The following is a 21,341-nucleotide window of genomic DNA, read 5'->3' as shown; positions in this document are numbered from 1 at the left end:
GTTTAACCGATATTTAATGACAGCACTAAAACAATAGAGCCAATATTGCGAAGCTTAATCAAATTGGTAGACAGTTATTCTTATGAATAGTCCATTGACTTCATCATGTAAGTAACTGCCCACTAAATTGAACTAACAGAGGGTCCTATGGCACCTTTAAGACTAACAGATGTATTGGAGCATAAGCTTTCATGGGTGAATGCCCACTTCGTCATGCGTTTGACGAAGTGGGCATTCACCCAACTCCCACCTGTTTATGCTCTCTGTATGTGTGTATATATATCTCCTCAATATATGTTCCATTCTATATTCATCCGAAGAAGTGGGCTGTAGTCCACGAAAGCTTATGCTCTAATAAATTTGTTAGTCTCTAAGGTGCCACAAGTACTCCTGTTCTTCTTTTTGTTCTTTACTGTTGTTCTCGAGCCACTGAAAGATGTGACAAACAACAGATATTAACCAATACTCAGAGAAGTGAGAGTACCAAAATGTAAGTAGGTTTAAATATTTCAGGGATTTTACTATAATACTAGGTTCATCTTATTTTCAGTCATATACTGCATGATCTACACAGTTCCATTTACAATGATGTATTTAAAAATCAAAAACAAAACAAAGCTCACCTTGCATACGGTCACGGGCCAGTGATGAACAAGGAACAGCTTTTTCCAAGTGTGAGGATGGTGCTCACTGGAGAAGAAGAGACGAAATATTTAGTTTCCTCACGCATTTCAAAAAGCAAAACTCCTCCACATTGCTAAGTAGTGTAACACACATTGATTTTAATCAATTATTATTTATTCTTTCTATTGCAGCTTTGCCTAAGGACCCCAAACAAGGAGTAGGGACTTGCCATATAAGGCAGTGCACAAAGCAATAGTGGGTTTTGATTGTTATTAATATTTTACTTATTGCTAAACAAATTCCACTGATGGCAGCTCATCTCCCTACAGATTTTCTATTTAATATATAGAGAATAGTAATACGTAATTTTATTAGATTTAGAAGAGCAGGTGGACCCTTTTTCTTATTACAATAAGAGCACATTTAGAGGGTGCCAAGAATCTCCTAATTTTTCTTCATGTCTGTGTTATTTGAAAAGGGTGTGGACAGCATTCTTGAAATGGTAAGTGTTCTTCTAAAACAATCACTATGATCACACAGGAGTGGTGAAAATGACATGACTGTAAGGGCAATGCACTTACACAACAGATTCATATTGAGGAGTAAAGCCAGGTTAACAATTTGGGGTGGGCTAGGAAAAGAGTGGAATAAGGAGACTGGATAGCTGCAGATGCATTCAGAAACAGGGGGTGGAAATAATGGGGGGAAAAGGTTGTCATGTATAATAGTAGTTATTAAATAAAGCATATGTTAAAATCTTTCAAAACCTCAATTTGCTCAAGCCAACAGAATGACCTGCAGAACTGACAGAGTAAATTGCTGTTAACCTCTTATGAACTGCCAATTTGTCATATGCCCTTCGTTAGAATGAATGTGAAAGAGAATAAGGAAATAAAGCAATTATTTGAGAAGATTAATTTTCCCCAAGCAGGGGGAAGCAGAAAAATATATTTATGGTTTTAAGTTGTCATGAAGTTATCCTCAATTCTGAATCTGTCCATCTGTGGTTTTGCATTATTAAGAGATAAAATGTAGCCAACTAAACAGACAGTCAGATTTATGTGTGGTTTTTAATTCATTATACTCAACAGCTGTGGAACAAATCAGGCATAGCCACAATAATAACCATCAACATTTTTCCTACTGAGATCAGATCACTAACTGGCCTTATATTACACAGTTATTGTTGGATCTTCTAATATTTTGCAACAGTGAAAGATGTCCTTGTGCTATGTGAGTTCTAAATAAAAAATAACCCCCCACACAACAAAACTCTCTTTTTTTGGACTTGAAATTGTAGAAGTTCCACTACTATACTAATCATTCCAAAACTAAACATTACCCCCTATACACAGACTCAAAAACTTTATTAACTTAGGGCCAGATCCACAAACGGATTTAGGTGCTTAAAGCCCAGGCACCACAACACACACACCCCACCTCCCGCCTAATCCTGTGACAACTAAACTCATTTGGCACCTACATGGCTCCCATTGTGGAGAACTATCAACCTACTTCTCAGAGAAAATGTCATGAATTTGAGTCTCTCTCCCAGAATATCAGAAACCATACAATGGATTTAGGCTTGATAACAGAATAGCTTCCCTCTCTGAATATGACCCATTCACATAACAGATAATTCTAGAATAATTAATTGCAGAAAAACTGAGCCATTACCTGCCACTTTGAGCTATGCATCTTTTAGGCCTGGTCTGCACTAGGAATGGATATTGGTAAGTAATTCAGGGGTGTGAAAAATTTGCAACTGAGCGATGTAGTTTTACTGACCTATTCCCCAGTGTAGCCAGCACTAGGTCCATGGACCTAGCTACTATCTCTCCGGAAGATGGATTACCTATGCTGACGGGAGAATCCCTCCCATTAGTGTAGGTAGTGTCTTCACAGAAGTGATACAATGGTGTACCCTGCGTTGCTGTAACATTTTAAGTGTAGATATACCCTTAGCTAGTGAGTCAAAAGCACCTAGGACCTTTACTAACTGAAATTATGATATACCTTTTAAAGAACATCTACTACCACCACCTCTAACACAGCAAAAAATGGGTCTGTCTCAGGCCTAATAAACATTTTCATTGTCACAGTGGTCATGCTTAAAAACTTGTCAGTTTCATTAGCTATCTAAATTAACACAACATTGAGCAGGTTTTCCATTTATTATTTATAGGCACTGCCTAAAACAAATACTAGATTAAAATTAATTATGAAGCACAACTGTAATGTTTTTAACTGAAACAAGTTCCCTCCCTTCTTCTTTCTGCCATATTAACAAATGTAAACCATATTAACAAATTTTTCTTAGGCATAAAAAAGCAACTTTATTCATACGGTATCATTATGCTAACTATGCAGACAGAGACAAAAATATAGTGCATCAAAATAGCACAAGATGAAACAAAAATGTCACATTGATAAAAACCTGACCATATTCCAGAAGTTTAAGTTCTGCTTTAAAAACAAATAAACAAACTTGGTAAGATATTAGAAACTTTTCCAACTGATAACTTACCTTTCCAGGAATTTATATGAAGTACACCCAGAATAGAAAGCCAGACAAAAACAACCCAGAATCAAATAATGTCCTGTAGCCGGCTTCATTTTATGTAATATATATCTATAAAGAGAAAAAGAAATCTGTAAAAATTACCAGTCAGATATTTTCTAGGTTTTAGATGTTAGAAATAAACAACCTGCAGACATTACAGAAACAACAGAAGTTATCAATGCTATGTGAAATTTAAAACAAACAACACAACTTATTTTAACACATGAATATTGAAAGCTGTACATGATTTTTTTGTTTGAAGTGTTAAATTTCATATTTCACTAGAATCAGGGCGGAAAGCACTGTCTTTTGTCTTACTTGTACAGCACATTATACCATTGGAAAGCTGGCCCTTGACATACATTGAGAGCTGAACCATAATATTTATATGTAAATAAGCTTTATGTCGCATAAACTTACATTACTGTTGAGTTCAAATGCACAACGTGATTAATTTAGGAAACCTCAAATTTAACACTAATATTCTGTTTGGCCCATCCAGGCTGGACCTTCATGAAAGCTCATTGGGACTAAAGTATCATTTATTTTCTACAGTTGAAACTCCCACCTATGCAGAAGGCCAGCGGAAGGCCTATGTTCTACTTAATAATAGTTACACTTCAGCCCTCACAATAAGGTTTAAGTGGCATTTAAGTGGTTTGTAATCTTTGTGCTGGCCCTTTGCACAGTGTGGAGTTTCACCTTGAGTGCTTATTCAGGGGACACCACCAAGTTAGAACTCACATCTATCTGAAAGTGAGATTGTAAAAAGTAACACCCAAGATAACTAGAACTTAAAGCCTTCCGCACACAGTTCAGGTAGGATCAAAGGCATAGGGAGGGCCTGATTTTTAACGCAGACTTTCTCTTTTGCATCCACAATGCATTGCCAGGAAAGCTGTGTGGGAACAATTAATTGCAAGTGGAAAATTGTGCCTGCCAAAATGGAGACCTAGTTTGAAAATCTGGTCCTGAAAGTTTGGAGCTAGAAAACAGAGAGCTATTTCATGATTTCTTGGAAAAGAGTGTGACCCTATTGCTAATCATTTTTTTTTTTCAGATTTCAACCATTCTACAAGTTTTCAATTAAAATTTTGAATTGAAAAAATAAGATAATTTTGATGTAGTTTCCCCACCATTTTCCATCAGCACTGTAACATGCAGGAGTGCTGGTGAGAGACTCAAATTTCATTTCCTAGTCTCAGTCATATGACTTGGACCAGTGACACAAAGCTTAATATCATGTCACATGACAGAGGCCAATCTGCAACTCCAGTGGTTACAGCTTCTTCCCCTACAACTAAATTCCTGACCAGCAAAATCTGTTCTGTTTTGGGGAAACTGCTTGCATCAGCTGCAGATCAACCCAGTGAGAGCAAGAAAAGGTGATTCAAGAGAAATGAGCCTCCCTGGAGATGAGCAGTGTCAGAATCATTACAAAAAGAAATTGGGGGCAAAACATAATGACCTAATTACTTCCATGTACCTCCCTATTATCAAATTCCTATTACACAAATCGGTATAGTACAAGGTGGTTTGAACAACGAAACTGGAGTTTTCTAGACAAAGTTGCAAGAAGCCATAAAGGTGATGCCTCTTTCTCTCATTGGATGAACAGAAGGGACACAACTCATATCCTGAGTGGAAACTTCAAGTCTTTGCCAAGAAGAGAACCAGGCAGCATTGCCCAGCAGAAAGTGTGGGACGGGAAATTCCATTTTGTTCAACCTGCTGGTCTGCTTCCCAAAGCCAAAACACCTAGCTGAGAGAGACTTTAAGCTGGACTGTCATTGGCTAGCTAGAGTGCCCCCTTGCTTTGTATTTGCTCATGATAGACAAGATTTTAGCTTTCTATTAACGCTGACTTTTAAAGTCCTATCTAGGAAGATCACTGTGAAGGCTGGAAAAAGAATAAGACCATAACCCCGACAGTGAATCACCTGAATGAACTTTATCAGTCCAGAGAAACGCAGCTGAGAAGCTGAGCTAGAGAACCAAGCTTCACTGCAGTTCTAACTAAAAATCAGCAAAATGACTTTTATAAAAACAATGTATTGTTTACCCAACGATGACTTGGTTATGGCTAGACTAAGTGCTTCTCAGAAAGCATAAACCTGAGTTAAAACCCTCTGGATGACTAAAATGTATAATGTGCACTTGTATTTCACTAACACGTTTAGTTTAGTTATACTGAATCACTAACTCAATGGAAAGCATTGATGCTGGAGAAACTCATTACCCTAACCAAGCTTTGTACTATTTACAACAGAAAACTGTGCTTCCCTACAGCAAAAATTAGCTGTGAGAAACCCAGAGTGTTTCTGAGAGCTCAGTCTAAAAATCATACAGATTTTGTGATCAAGAGAACTGATAGCTTCTTAAAAGAGGAAAAAGCTTTGAATTGGCTAGCAAGATGAAGGTTTTACCACTATTTCAACCGTTGTTTAAACTAAGGCAAGAGCTTTCAGTGTTGGTGAAATTCCAGAGAAATTACAAAAGCTTCCAGATAATTACCTGCATATTATATTTGGGTTTAATATTTGATAATTTGGTGTGTGTGTTAGTGGTAAAGCTTGTCTATGAGTGTCACCTGGATAAAACAATTCTTTGGTAATTAAGAAGCTTCTCTAAAATTTTAAAATTCCATTTAGAATTGTTTAGTTGAAATGACATCAGTAGTCCCGTAACTCCATTGGCAGATAAATATAGATTCTTATCTCAAATCAAGCTTAAAGAACCATAGTTCCACGTTGATATCAAAAATCACCTGCTCAGACTAGTCTAAAACTAGGGAAGTTTGCCTTAGATTATGTTAAAACTGTGAATTAATTGATCTGCTTTATTATCTCTTGAAAAGCATAACATTCCACGTTGAGTTCAATTTTGATGTTGTAAACACTATCATTTAACCACGTTTAGTTTCCTTTCTGTGATTTCTTATTTGCTTTAAAAGAGAGGCTGGCTTATAAAACTCAAATTTCTAACAATTCTCCAGTTTGTACTTCAGTTAAGGAACACAGATCCAAAGAATGCTGAGAAACGTAGTAGAGTAACTGCTTAAATAATTTAATTAACTAATGTGTGTTTTATAACTTTTATCACAACGTATTATACATGCAAACAAACTCCTGCAATGATGGCCAAAGGGGAAAACTATGGCAGTCACCCTTACATATGAACATGCACAAATGGACACTAAGCTTCAGGTGCCATCTCAAGCAAGACAGCACACACTTTCTCCAATGCAAAGCAGTAGGGGGCCTCATCCAAAAACCCGATCAACACACATTAAATTCTGATATAACAATGCTCTTTAGCTTCAGCAACATTAAATCTCCACAACATTGGAGCAAACAACCCTTTTCAAGTCTGAATAGTACTTAAATAACTAGAAAAAAAATTATATAACTCATTGGGCAGAATAGATCATTACAATGGGCTAGACCGCTTACAGGGGCCTAAATAGAAGCTGCTCACTAGCAGACAACTGTACCACAGTAAAACACACAACAAAAAGGCAGACAGACTTATCACCCCATACAGGCAGCATGAAAGGGAGGAAGTGTGGTTTTATAGTTAGGGCACAAGCCGCTCAATGAGGCAATCTACATTTTGTTTCCATCTGTACCATTCACTTCCAGTGGGATCTTGGGCTGATCTGTGCCTCCATTTACCCACCTAGGGATAATAATACTCCACACCTCCAGGAGTGTTGCAAACTTTAATTCACTGGTATTTGTGAGGTGTTCATACCATGACGACGATGTATAAATATCTTATTAAATAATACTGAAATTGCAAAGTACACAGCATCATGGAGATACAACAGGTATGACGGTGAATGTAATGTGACAGAAGGGAGATAGAAATTGAAAGATATTTTATACTCCCTTGTCTAATTTACCAAGGAGTTGTTGAAAGATACTCCTTCAAACTACCAGAAATAACACTTTTCATCAAAAAGAGAGGAAGAAAAGAATTATGCAGCACTTCTGGTAGACAGGATATTATACTGGGGCTCTCTAACCTTGCCTTGCCCTCTGATTTGTTTTCAGGGGGAGTATAAGGTATAGGTCAGGGATCAGCAACCTTTGGCATGCAGCCTGCCAGGTAAGCACCCTGGCGGGCCGGGCTGGTTTGTCTACCTGCTGCGTCCACAGGTTCAGCCGATTGCGGCTCCCACTGACACAGTTCGCCGCTCCAGGCCAATGGGGGTGGCGGGAAGTGGCGGCCAGCATATCCCTTGCCCCGCGCCACTTCCCGCAGCCTCCATTGGCCTGGGACGGCAAACCGCGGCCAGTGGGAACTGCGATCGGCTGAACCTGCGGACACAGCAGGTAGACAAACCGGCCCGGCCGGGCCGCGTGCCAAAGGTTGCCGATCCATAGCGTAGCTGTTGACCTACAAAAGAACTTTATGGAGTCCTAGTTACCTGCCACCCCAGTCCTGCAAAACTACACATGGTAAACCTCACTTTATGCATGTGAATTATCCTACTGAAGCCAATGGGACAACTCACATGTGTAAAGTTAAACCCATATATAACTGTTTGCAGGATCCAGGTCATAGAGATTACATCACAGTACAATTGCATATGAGTTCCTGTTTCAAATATGAGGAAACTTGGTGCGAGATACTCTCAATGTAATGGTCCTTAGTAGGGCTGTCAAGTGATTTAAAAAATTAACCGCGATTAATCCTGTGATTAAAAAAATTAATCGAATGATTAATCGCACTGTTAAACAATAATAGAATACCATTTATTTAAAGATTTTTGGATGTTTTCTACATTTTCAAATATATTGATTTCAATTACAACACAGAAGACAAAGTGTACAGTGCTCACTTTATATTTATTTTTGATTACAAGTATTTGCACTGTAAAAAAACAAAAGAAATTGTATTTTTCAATTCACCTAATACAAGAACTGTAGTACAATCTCTTTATCATGAAAGTTGAACATACAAATGTAGAATTATGTAAAAAAAACTGCATTAAAATAAAAATAAAACTTCAGAGCCTGCAAGTCCACTCAGTCCTACTTGTTCAGCAAATCGCTCAGACAAACAAGTTTGTTTACATTTGCAGGAGATAATGCTGCCGGCTTCTAGTTTACGTCACCTGAAAGTGAGAACAGATGTTTTAATGGCACTGTTGGAGCCAGCATCGCAAGGTATTTACGTGCCAGATGTGCTAAAGATTCATATGTCCCTTCATGTTTCAACTACCATTCCAGGGGACATGCATCCATGCTGATGATGGGTTCTGCTAGCTAATAATCCAAAGCAGTGCGGACCGACGCATGTTCATTTTCATTATCTGAGTCAAATGCCACCAGCAGAAGGTTGATTTTCTTTTTTGGTGGTTCGGATTCTGTAGTTTCTGCATCAGAGCATTGCTCTTTTAAGACTTCTGAAAGCATTGCTCTACACATCATCCCTCTAAAATTTTGAAAGGTACTTCAGATTCTTAAACCTTGGGACGAGTGCTGTAGCTATCTTTAAAAATCTCATATTGGTACCTTCTTTGCATTTTGTAAAATCTGCAGTGAAAGTGTTCTTAAAATGAACAACGTGCTGGGTTATCATCCGAGACTGCTATAATATGAAATATATGGCAGAATGCGGGTAAAACAGAGCAGGGGACATACAATTCTCCTCCAAGAAGTTCAGTCACAAATGTAATTAATTCGTAATTTTTTTAACTAGCGTCATCAGCATGGAAGCAGGTCCTCTGGAATGGTGGCCGAAGCATGAAGGGGCATACGAATGGTTAGCATATCTGGCACGTAAATACCTTGCAATGCCCGCTACAAAAGTGCCATGCAAATGCCTGTTCTCACTTTCTGGTGACATTGTAAATAAGAAGAGGGCAGCATTATCTCCTGTAAATGTAAACAAACTTGTTTGTCTTAGCGATTGGCTGAACAAGAAGTAGGACTGAGTGGACTTGTAGGCTCTGAAGTTTGACATTGTTTTGTTTTTGAGTGCAGTTATGTAACAAAAAAAATCTACTTTTCTAAATTGCATTTTCACAACAAAGAGATTGCACTACAGTACTTGTATGAGGTGAATTGAAAAATACTATTTTCTTTTGTTTATCATTTTTACAGTGCAAATACACCTCTACCCTGATATAACGCGACCCGATATAACGTGAATTCGGATATAACATGGTAAAGAAGCGCTCCGGGAGTGGGGGGGGCGGGCTGCGCACTCCAGCGAATCAAAGCAAGTTCGATATAATGCGGTTTCACCTATAATGCAAGAAGATTTTTTGGCTCCCGAGGACAGCGTTATATCGGGGTAGAGGTGTATTTGTAATAAAAAATAATATACACTTTGATTTCAATTACAACACAGAATACGATATATATGAAAATGTAGAAAAATATCCAAAATATTTAATATATTTCAATTGATATTCTACTGTTTAACAGTGCGATTAATTGTGATTAATTTATCACAATTAATATTTTGAGTTAATCATGTGAGTTAACTGCGATTAATCGATAGCCCTAGTCCTTAGCTCTGGAATTGACTCCCCCCACTTCACTCACACACACACACACACACACACACACACACCCCAGTCTGGATCTGTTGATCTTCAGGGACACTTAACTAATTTGCAACAATGTCAAGAGAGTACTGTCCTGCTCTGTGCTAGTTGCTATGATAACACTCAGGAGAACACAATCCCTCTCCAGGTTTTATTAACTAACTAAAAAACCTTATAACCAGAGATCACATCTGTTCTTCAAGGGTTCCTCTGAGGGGAAATATTGAATGAGGGACTCTGTGTATGGATTAAGAATTAGGAGATATTTTTTGGTCGTTGGCCCATTAGCCATATTTTTTGTGTGTGCTAAATTTGGTGGGGCACATTGAAAACTGAATAAAAACTGCATAATCCCAGGAGAAAGGAAAGGGATGAGACATTTTGCATCGTGCGGGGCAACAACTTGCTACCCAATCAGAGAGGGACAACACTGGCAAATTGACGTCTGGGATTACATCCCAGACAACAAACTAGGCAGCTGCTCAATACACTGCAGCCAGCTGTAACAGACATCCGGGGAAGCAATTGTGTGGCGAGTCACACCAACAAAGCTTTGATTTGGGGAGCGACGGGGTGACGCTGGCCGGTGCTTGTCTATCTGAGCAGTTCCCAGGAAAAGCAGGCACCAGGGATTCAGCCTCAGCTCCCTCCCCCGCGCCACCCAGAGAGGAGAGGCGCGAACCCAGCCATGCGCACACCTTACCTGGCCTTTGTTAACGCAACGCCGGAGACACGGTCTTGTTCAGGAAGCAGCCGCCTTGCTACAGCGCAGGAGGCCACTTCCGTCAACAACTCGGAGCAGCCGGCATTAAACCCCGCCCCCGACAGGGCTGTATCCCGGCCCCTGCTCTGCCCTTTCCCCCTTTCAGCCAGGGCGGGTGAGCCGCAGACACGTGAGGCACCATTCAGTGCAGTGGGCTCCCATTGGCGGGGCTATCTCTGGGAGCGTTAAGCAATGTGTTAGAAAGAGGCTGGGGTCCTCAAAGAGAGTTAGGCACCCAGCAGCTCCCACTGAAATTCAGTGGGGTTTGGGTGTCCAACTTCTTCCTTGGCAAATCTCAGCCTGAACCTTCCTGTATCTCGCAGAAGTAGGTACAGTCTGCTCCGGCTAAGGCTTAACAATGTGTTTGTATTACCTTAATGCACCATTCCCTGATTTCACACACCCCGCCTTTCCACTAGCACTCACCAGCTGAGGCTCACTTGTGTTGGGGGAGACACCTTCTTTGTACACTAAGCTGCCGTTCTTTTCAAAAGCTCTCCTGAGAAGGATTTTGCGGTGTGGTTTAGATGAGACATTTGAAGACTGCATTCATATATCAATATTAACTCCCTCATTCAAGATGACACAGCTTGACAGCCCTGTGTGTATATATGTACATATCTGCTTGTGCCCATGCACCAAACAACAGCGGGATCCAATATGTCTGCTATAAAGCATGAAAATAAAGTGTAAAAAGGTGCAGGGGGTTGAGCACCGAAACACACAACAAAATCCACTCCTCTTAAAACTACCTTCACAAAAGTTCCTGATGACCTCTTCCTATCCAAATCTTAAGGATCTTTTCTCCAGACTCAAGCCATGATGCAAAATGATCTATTTGCCCATGTTTCCCCCTGGAGCCCCAAGGCTATCTCCATTATTCACCTCCCAACTTTTTGGGGTTCCACCATTTAGGTCAGTTGCCCTAATTGTAGCTGTGATCTCGAGGGCAATGATTCTTAACCAGAGGTCCAGGACCCCTGGGGGGCCACGAGTAGGTTTCAGGGGGGGTCCATCAAAATAAACTAGAGAACAGGGCCAGCATTACACTCACTGGGGCCCGGGGCTGAAGCAAAAGCCTGGGCAACTTATCTTCACGGGGTCCCCTGTGACATGGAGCCCCAGGGCTTGCTACCCCCTAATGCCAGCTGTCATAAATATAAAGAAAAGGATAGCATAAAATCCCTCCTTGGCAGCTGTACTGAATCACTTTACCTGTAAGTAGCTCAAATCACTTAGTTGGCACCTGACCAGAAGGACCAATAAAGAAAAAAGATACTTTCAAATGGGGGGATTTGTTTGTGGCTCTGTTTGTTTGTTTGTTTCCTCTCCAGACAGAGGGAGAGACCAAGCAGATACAACATCTCCTGAAAACATACCTGGAATGATCCATCTAGCATTACAAAAATTTTAAGTAAGGCAAGGAAATGCATTAGTTTATCTTTTGTTTTGGCTTGTGAATTTCCCTATGCTAAAGAGGTAGTTTCATTCCTGTTTTGTAATGGTAAAGCTGAGCCCAGAGGGAAATCCTCTGTGTTTTAAATCTTTTTATTACCCTGTAAAGTTACCTTCCATCCTGATTTTGCAGGTTCTTTTATTTTTTTCTTTATAAATAAAGTTCTTCTTTGAAGAACGTGACTGATTTTTATTGTCCTAAAGACAAAGGGTCTGGTCTGTACTCACATTGCTAAGGCAATTAGTTGGTATATTCTCAAGCCTCCCCAGGAAAGGGGTGAAAGGGCTTGGGGGGATAGGGATTCCAAGTGACCCACTCCTGAATTTTTGTGTAAATCACTTGGTGGTGGCAGCAATACTGTCCAAGGACAAGGAAAGGAATTGTGCCTTGGGGAAGTTTTTAATCTAAAATGGTAGAATATAAGCTTTGGGGGTCTTTCATGTGTGTCCCATATCTGTATCCCAGAGTCCAGAGTGTGTGGGGGGAACCCTAACACCAGCACTGGCTTTTAATCTACTGGATATGGAGAAAAAAGAGGAGTTGTTGTGGCACAGGCGAGCCATGGAGTTTTTATAGTATGCTGGGGGGCTTCAGAAAGAGGTTGAGAACCCCTGCTGTAGGGCATATGTAACCTGCTCCTGCTTTCAGGTCTACTGCTCCCCTCTTTTAATATCCAACCATAAGACACTCCCACATACTCCATTTTTGTAATACAGCTTTGTCTGTTCTTTTAGTATTTTAGTATTAAAATATATTTTAATTATTGTTTATTATTTTGACTACATAGTAATAATTTGTGAAATACAATGAGCCTTTTGGTGAGGCCGTGGGGGTGCTTTAAAAATTATTTTATTCACTACACACAGTACTCAAACAGCAAATAATGTGCTATGGAGTACAGTAAGCATAGTAGAGGAACAAATGAGTGCTGAGACATGAGTTTATGTATGGTTTGAGCTGTACTTCTTTCTTCTACAGTGTCATGAGGGAAGTTGCAAAAGATCACATTCACGTTCTGAGAAACCAGCAGGAAAGAACCCAATGGAATGAACCACAAAGTTTCTCACACATCACTTTGGTTAGGAGCTTTCTATATGATGTAATAAATCAGAAAAATATCCAACAATCAGTTATGTGTTTCCCTTTTGATACATGCATCCTGAGTACTAAGCATGATTAATTATTACTATATGGTTATGAATACACTTGGTCAAGTTTCAAATATCCTCTGTTAATATAAGTGCAAAATTGTGGGCAGACTTGTTTTCAATAAACTTGCTATTTAGGCTCTTGTTCAAGGTTACATTCTCATTGTCCGGGTGAGATTTTCTGGTGATGTTATGCTCCTGTTTATGGATTTGCACCATGGGAGAGGGGAGGAGGCAAAAGTAGTTTTCTTCTCATCCTTGTATAGGAACACAGGAATTGTCATATTGCATACAAACAGTGGTCTATCTAGTTTAGTATTCTGCCCCTGCCAATGGCCAGTATGGGACATTTCAAAGAGTTTAACAGCGGTAAAAACAGAAGTCTCTGGAAGCCCTTTAAATCCCACTCGTGCATCACCAAGTATCCACATAAAAAAATCACGCAACCTCCAAAGAACTGAAATCCTTGTCAACTCTCCCAGAAGGACTGAATGGACATGGATAATGTCTCCAGGTCAACGTTAAGGCACACTTATGAGATGAAGTGGGTTGTATTGCATTGATGGTGAAGGTTGCAAGATTTTGTTGCTGCTGTTCATGCCATACCTGTTCTGTGGGAAATTAGAGAATTAAACTTCCATGCTCTCAAATTGGCACTTTAGTTCACTTTAAGAAAAAACAAACCCAAAGCTATTTCCCCACTAAGCTAGTAATAGATAGCGCAGTTTCCCACAGTTCAGGGCAACTGCACCTGTGTTTCCCCTCAGTTGTAGAGCACGGGCACCCATTCTCAGGCTTCTTGGGTCATTGCCTCTCTGGCGTGTAGATCTGTATCTCTCTCGCTTTTGACCAGGGTATCTCCAGGCTGAACAGTTCTCTGCCTTCACTGTGTTATTCCCAGCAAAAGACAGACTGCCTAAGCATACCTGCTTGCTTTCTCTTCAGAGATTAATAATAGTCTGCCCATGGTTAAGCTATCACACAGCTCTAGACAAGCTTATATATTCTCAGGGTAAAGGCATTACAGAGAAAACATATTAAAAGCAATAAAATAAACTACATGCCTGCTAATCAGCTTATCAGTGATTACCCCGACTCCGACATGGGTGATTATTCAAACCGCACAAGGGGGTCTCTTCTATAGTCACAGATTCGTAACAGCCTCAGCTCAGAACTAGCACACTTATGAAAAGTTTAGTAACTCCTTTATATAGTTCAGGGGTCTTTGATCTGGAGTTTCCAGAAGTAGGTAATAAGTAGATAGTGGGTTTTTCTTCCCAGGGAAGCTTCAAAATGCCTGCCAAAGTACCTCTTAGGAAACCAACTTCGTACATATTGTCTCAAACAGTTATCTGAAGTTTCTAACATTTCCCCAAGGTTTACATTAGTCAGTCTCCTAGAAAAGTCACATACAATCCTACAATAACAAATATTTTTAATACAATGGACCCCAAAAGTATTAAACTTAATTCAATATGTTTTCTCCAGTCTATTTCAGTAAATTGCCCTCTGTCAAGCTACTATAAAATGACACAAACCTATGGAACTATTAATACCGAAAAGTTATATTGTTGTGCCATGATCTCAGTAGGAAATTTTTACGTATTCTGGTTATGTGTGTATATATGAAATATAGTTTTTGGTGAGGATGAGAAAAGTAGGAAGAGAACCTCAAAGACTTATTTTGAAGGACTATCTTCTTAAGACTTTCCATTTAATATTTATAACTATGTGTATAGGTCAATAATAGCAGTTAAATCAATCACCACATCCAATGCAAATGCTGAGCTCTATAATGAGAAATAAAGACAAGTTGCACTTTATTTCTATGTGTTGCAATACATGATGTACTAAGGCAGGAAACAATACAGCTATTGAAGTCCATTAATTCAATAATGTCAGCTTCTGCAGTAGAAGCCAACTTAAAACATAAAAAGCTAAATACAACAAGATTGGGTTTGATCAAGTAATCATTTCTGAAATGAAGAGTTTGTCCTTTTATTAATGGTGAGTAAGCTTACAGACAAGCATATCCGAAAACCCAGGAAAATAATCTCGGATGTAAATTGGTATAACTTCAGTTTAGCATTAAAACCTTTTAATTTGCTGCCTGAAATGAAAGGTTCTTCCTAATTTAAAATTATTTATTACTACTCTAGTTTTTAAACCCACTATGCTTTTCAGAGGCTCTTGAATTTAGCATGCTTTTTCTTTTCTTTAGCATGAAATGCTGTTGTACTTTGATTACTGGTTTGTTTTTCCCCTTGGACTCCCACAGCTGTATTAACAGTGTGAAGGATTTTTATTCATTTGTTTCTCTGGCTCCAGAATAAAAAATTCTTAGCATTTATATAATGTTTGTTGGGACAAATTCATCCTTAGTGTAAGACAACTGAAAGCCATATATTTGTACAATGTAGGAATTTCACTTATAATTTTTAAGTGATTTATAAATATTAGCTAATTAACACTAACAAAACTTTATGACTTGGTGTGATATGACCCTTGTACTTTGTGATCATTATTCCAATGCAAATAGTCTATGTTGGCAAATTTCCAGTTGGACACCCATGGAATGGTACTTTCTGTACCAGTTAACAAAATCAATATACAGGTTGTCACTTCTGGTTGATTTTGCTTACCTCATAGATGCCAGGCAGAATGGTAGCTAATTAATTCTCAGTTATAATAGTGTATGATACTTAGGTTCACTAGGGGTCAGCTTATGCCACCCTTATTCAGCTTGAGTAGGACCTTACTCCATGAATAGCCCCATTGACTTCAACACAATTACTTGCAGAAAAAGGTGCTACTCAACACAAGTAAGAGTGGTAGAGTCTGGTCCTACACATATAAAATGAGGCTTGTAATTACAGCGAAAGTCATACTGGAATGACAAGAAATTAAAGAGTTTTAAACAGTAACTACATGACAAAAATATCTATGGAGAGATTATGCAAACTCTTAGGAATCTTTTTACGAATTCCTAACAAGGTGTTTTCCTTTAGAATCCATTGTCACCGCTAACTTTTTTCATGGCATGGTCCTCTCAAAATGAATTTTCCCCCTAATCTGAGACCTGGCTTTATTTTTACTTTTTTAACTGCCAGGCCACATTGAAATTCAGTGCTTGCAAACCCACAATCCCCACCTTACAGGCTTTTCAAGAAACTCAAATTATTAATTTTATAGCCTAGCCTTAGACTGCAAGCTCTTTGGGTTAGGGACTGTCTTTTTGTTCTCTGTTTTTACAGTGCCTAGAACAATGGGATCCTAGTCCATAAGTGGGATTCCTAGGTGCTACCGTAATACAAATAATAATCACTTTCTCCCACTCCCTTCCATCTTTTGGCCAGAGTATCGGTCAGTAGTTTGACAGCAAAGTATTGAAATCCCAGCCCAAGTTAATGTTTATTTATGGTATGGACCAGGGATCGGCAACCTTTGACCATGCAGCCCAGTCTGTTTACCTGCTTCTTCCACAGGTTCGGCCGATCGTGGCTCCCACTGGCTGCGTTTCACCATCCCAGGCCAATGGGGGCTGCGGGAAGCGGCATGGGCCAAGGGATATTCTGGCCGCCACTTCCCGCCGCCCCCATTGGCCTGGAGCAGCGAACAACGGCCAGTGGGAGCCGCGATTGGCCGAACCTGCAGATGCAGCAGGTAAACAAACCAGGCCGCGTGCCAAAGGTTGCCGATCCCTGGTAGGGACTAAGGTTTGAGATGCCCACTGTCTTTTGGGCTATACCTAGACATTAATTATGACAGGTTCTCCTAATTCTTTTTCTTTTCTTTCTTTAATGGCAAAGCAGGCTTGACTGAATAGTCTATAGCCACCAACTATAATTCCTAGATACTTAGGAATACTTATATTCTCTCACTCTGCCCTGTGTTCTTCAGGGAATATAAAACCATCTAATACTACCCCATTTCCCTGATATTTTTACTAAACAACATAATGTAATTTTTGTTATCTTAAGACGTTTCCCTTTCTTTATCAAAGCCCTTACATACCCCCAAAGGGTGATAAAGTTTTTCTTGCATTTTGCAGAGCACTCATAGTCCATCTCTGTGTCTATTTATTTGAAAACAGTTTTTGTTTAAGCCACAATGACCAATTCATGTCAAACCAAAATCGCTTCATTTTTCCCAGCTAGGCCCTGACATATGTCGTTATCCTCAACTCAAGGGCACAGGTCAAAAAACCTTCTTCCTCTTTTTTCATTAATCCAAATTGTTTACCATTCCTCTTTTACATTTTTCTGTCTAGGCTTTGAAATTTGTGTTTATTCAAAGATATTATATGTCAATCTTCCCATTCCTTGCAGTGCTTTTAGCCTCTTTGTCCACGATTTCATTCCAGGTTATCGCAATATGCGCTGGGATCCAAGCTAATGCTACATGTATCCCCATCTATACTAACTCTGTTATTAGAAATATAATTGCATTGATTAAATCACTTCTACATACTGAGACACGCTTTTTTAATCACCATGAGACCTGAGACAGAATACTACTGTTGGTAGTACATCCCAAATCCAATTTAGTGCTAGCATTATTCCTACCAGTTAGGGAGTCATGACAGCTACAAAATCAGACACTCTTTTAGATATATTAATTTGAAATTTTGGTATACAATATGCTGCTCCTATTCTTTCTGCTTTTTTGGGGGGTGGGGAGGGACCCATCTGTATATATTTGACAAAACTGACTCCACTTTTCATCTATATATTGGTATACTTCATTATAAATACCTACTGTCTCTTTTTTATCCTTAAATTTATAAAATAAATCTAAATCCATGTTTGATCATCTGATTTTCCATCCATAACTATTTTTCCCATGACTAAAAGTTTTGATGCCAATTAGTTTTTCCTTATCTTCCAACTTCTGCATTCATACTTTAACTTGACTTGCATGTGGAGTTCTAACATTATGTGCTATAGTTTGCCCATCAAATTCCCAACAATCTTCATATATTTGTTAGGTACTTTCCTCATTACAATACCCATTAACTTTGGTCCAGAAAGTTTGGTCCAATTGTTTCATTCATGTTGTCATTTCACAAGATGCTATCTGTAGCATCCATGTAATGTTGTAATAAATGCCCTGCACATAATTTTTAATGCCGAGGCTTATATTAAATCTAATTTTTCAAGTTCTGGTTTTGATGCTGACCCAAAAGCTGGGCAACCATAGTCAATAACCAGTCTGATTCAGACTCTCTATACCATCAGCAGTATTTTCTTATCTGCCCCACAATTAGTACCAGCAAGACTATTAAGAAGGTTAATCCTTCCTGTACGCTTATCTTTAACATAGTCTATATGATCTTTCCAAAGTAATTTAGTATCAAATATTACCTCTAAGAATGTAAACCTTTTAACTATATCTATTTGTCCTCCATACAGATACAGTTTACATTCCTTTGTAATTTTCCTTTTTGTACAGATCAGTCCTTTGATTTTGGCAATGGAAAACTTGAAACTCCATGCATTTCCCCAGTCAGAGGTCTAGCCTAAAGTTTTATTGATTCTCTTTTCTGTCACCCCAGTATTTCTGCTCCCAACCCACAGAGCACAATCATCTGTGGACAGAGTGACACCTACCTCAACATTTACTTGTTTTGGGAAATCATTTATCATAATATTAAATAAGGTCAGGCGGATAACACTTCCCTGCAATGTACCATTTTTAATACTATATATAGTTGACATAACTTTCCCAACTCTGACCTTCATGGTCCTTTTACTCAGAAAGTCTCTAATCCATCCATATATTCTTCCCCTTATCCCTGGTGCACCTATGTTGTACAACAATCCTTCCCTCCATAGCATGCCATATGCCCGTGCAATATTTAGAAAGTCAGCTATAATGAAAACTTTGTTAAATTAGAAACAGAAGTAGGAAAAAATAAAAAATGAGGCACAAAGTGACTAATGGCACATCTTCCTCTCCTAAAACCACGCTGCACCTTACCCATAATGCCCTTGTTTTCCAAATAGGCAACCAAACTTTCCATTCACCATTCTCTCCATAATTTTACCCAAACAAGACATAAGAGCAATAGATCTATAAGCATCTACTTTTGTGGATAGTCTGCCTGGTTTTTGTATGGGAATTACTACTGCATGTTACCATCCTATTGGTATCGCTCCTTTTCCCCATATAGTATTATATAATTCCAAGAGAATTCTCAAATTGGTTTGAGAGAGAGATTTAAATATTATGTTACATATATTATGTTTACCTGGAAATGTATTCTTGCTGATATCAGTAACTTTCTCAAGTTCCTGCATACAAAACCATTCATTCAGTACAGTATCTTCATATTTACCCCACCTACATAATAGTTTATGATTCTGTTCAATGAATTGTCTTTTAATTTGATGAAAAACTGCACTTTGATTTTCATCATTATTTACCCCTTGGAAAATTTGTGCTAAAACTTCTGCTTTCTCATTATCAGAACTTATTTTATCAGTCCAAATAAGACCTGGGATGTGACTACACTTAGTTTGCATTTCATTCATTCTTCTATTTTGCCTGTACATTTCTGATGTCTTGGTATCTTTATTTATCTACCCACAGTATTTCCTCCAACTCTCTTTGGTTTTGTTTTTTTAATAATTCTTTGTGCGACTGCCTTACTTCTTTTATACTTTGTTAGATCTTTACTATTCATTGTACTTTGCTTTTTATAGGCTTTATTCCTTTCTTTAATTGCCAGTTTGCATTCCTCTTTCCACCATGGAATTAATTTTTTAGTTTTGGGGTACTTCAATATTTTAGGTATGGCTACTGAAACTGCAGCTATTAATCTCTTTATTATGTTGCTATTGAAATTCTCTATGTCATCACACACAATGAACATTGTAAATAGTGTCTAGTTAGCTTTCTTAAAATTCCAGGTGGGTAATTTTCTATTACCTTCAACCTTACCTTGGCCTTGAAAATTAGTAAGGATAGGGATTTCTTTTTCCTTATATATTTCTCAATTGCATCTACTTGCAACGTCTGCTGTTATAATTCTAAGGTCTAAGCAAGAAAAACTATCATCTGCTGCATTAAATCTAGTTGGGGTGCTACAGTTTAAAACCACTAGATGGTTTTCATCAATTAACTTTTCTAAGAATGTGCCATTGTTATCAGTTGTTTTACTGCCCCACAATTTATGATGATTATTTAGGTCACTGTATGGTCTTTTAGCACTCTTCACTATTTCCTGTAACTTCCGAGTTTCTAATTTCCTATGTGGGCTATATTATAATTCCTTAAAGAAAGATTTCTCCTCTGCATTCAGATTTCAACAGCATTATATTCAAAACTTATTTCTTTGTTCTCTACTGCTATGTAGTTTAATCTTTCCCTCATGAAAGTACAAGCACCGGCTCCTCTTCCCAGTTTTCAGTCTTGCTTAAAGGCAAAATACAATGGAATTTTAGAAGCAAGCTTTTTAACCAACCATGTTTCCTGATACGTATGACATCTGGTTTAATTTTCATTTCTAGGATTGTCATAAACAGACAGTTAAGGGTTAATTCCTCTTTTATCTGTAAAGGGTTAAGAAGTTCACATAGCCTAGCTGACATCTGACCAGAGGAACTAATGGGGGGGACAAGATGTTTTCAAAGAGGAAGGAGGGAAATCTTTGTCCTTTGTTCTGTCTGTAAGTGTGTGCCGGAGTGAAAAGATCCAGGAATCAAACAAGGTAGTGAGTATTAGAGAAGGAATTTATTAGATTATGTTATTGTCTTTTGTGACTTCTTTTGCATAAGAGGGAGAATTAAATTGGGTTTTTCTTTTGTGTAACTTTAAGGTTTTTGCCCAGAGGGAACCCCTCTGTGTTTTGAATCTGTTGTCTGTGAAATTTCCTTGCATGTTAATCTCACAGAGGTTTCTTTTTCTTTAATTAAAAGTCTTTTTTTTTAAGAACCTGATTGATTTTTCCTTGTTTCAAGATCCAAGGGGGTTGGATCTGGACTCACCAGGAATTGGTGGGGGAAAGGGAAATTAGACTCAAATCCTGCCAGGAAAGGGGGGATGAGTAATTTTTCCTTGTTTTAAGATCCAAGGATTTTGGATTGTGTTCACCAGGGAATTGGTGGGGAGGGGGAAGGAAAAGTTTCCAAATGACTTTCCCATAAACGTTTGTTTAAACTATTTGGTGGTGGCAACATACTGACTTAATTTGGTAAATCAGCTTAGGGGTTCTCATGCAGGTC

General features: G+C 38.6%; 1 protein-coding gene across 1 annotated transcript in view; it reads right to left on the bottom strand.

The window, feature by feature from the left end:
• The window catches only part of RNASET2 (ribonuclease T2), a 39,211-nt gene extending 28,604 nt beyond the window's left edge, over positions 1 to 10,607 (bottom strand). The window contains exons 1-3 of the mRNA XM_034765235.1: positions 10,453 to 10,607; positions 3,152 to 3,256; positions 624 to 690 (exon numbers count right to left, since the gene is read on the bottom strand). Coding sequence (XP_034621126.1) covers positions 624 to 690; positions 3,152 to 3,240 — 156 coding nt within the window. The 5' untranslated portion in view covers positions 3,241 to 3,256; positions 10,453 to 10,607. The remainder of the gene's footprint in view (positions 1 to 623; positions 691 to 3,151; positions 3,257 to 10,452) is intronic.
• Positions 10,608 to 21,341: the final 10,734 nt, after the last annotated feature.

This window comes from Trachemys scripta, chromosome 3, assembly GCF_013100865.1.
Source record: "Trachemys scripta elegans isolate TJP31775 chromosome 3, CAS_Tse_1.0, whole genome shotgun sequence".
NCBI classification, from domain to species: Eukaryota; Metazoa; Chordata; order Testudines; family Emydidae; genus Trachemys; species Trachemys scripta.
Note: the sequence above shows the minus strand (reverse complement) of the source record. Positions and strands in the feature narration are given on the sequence as shown.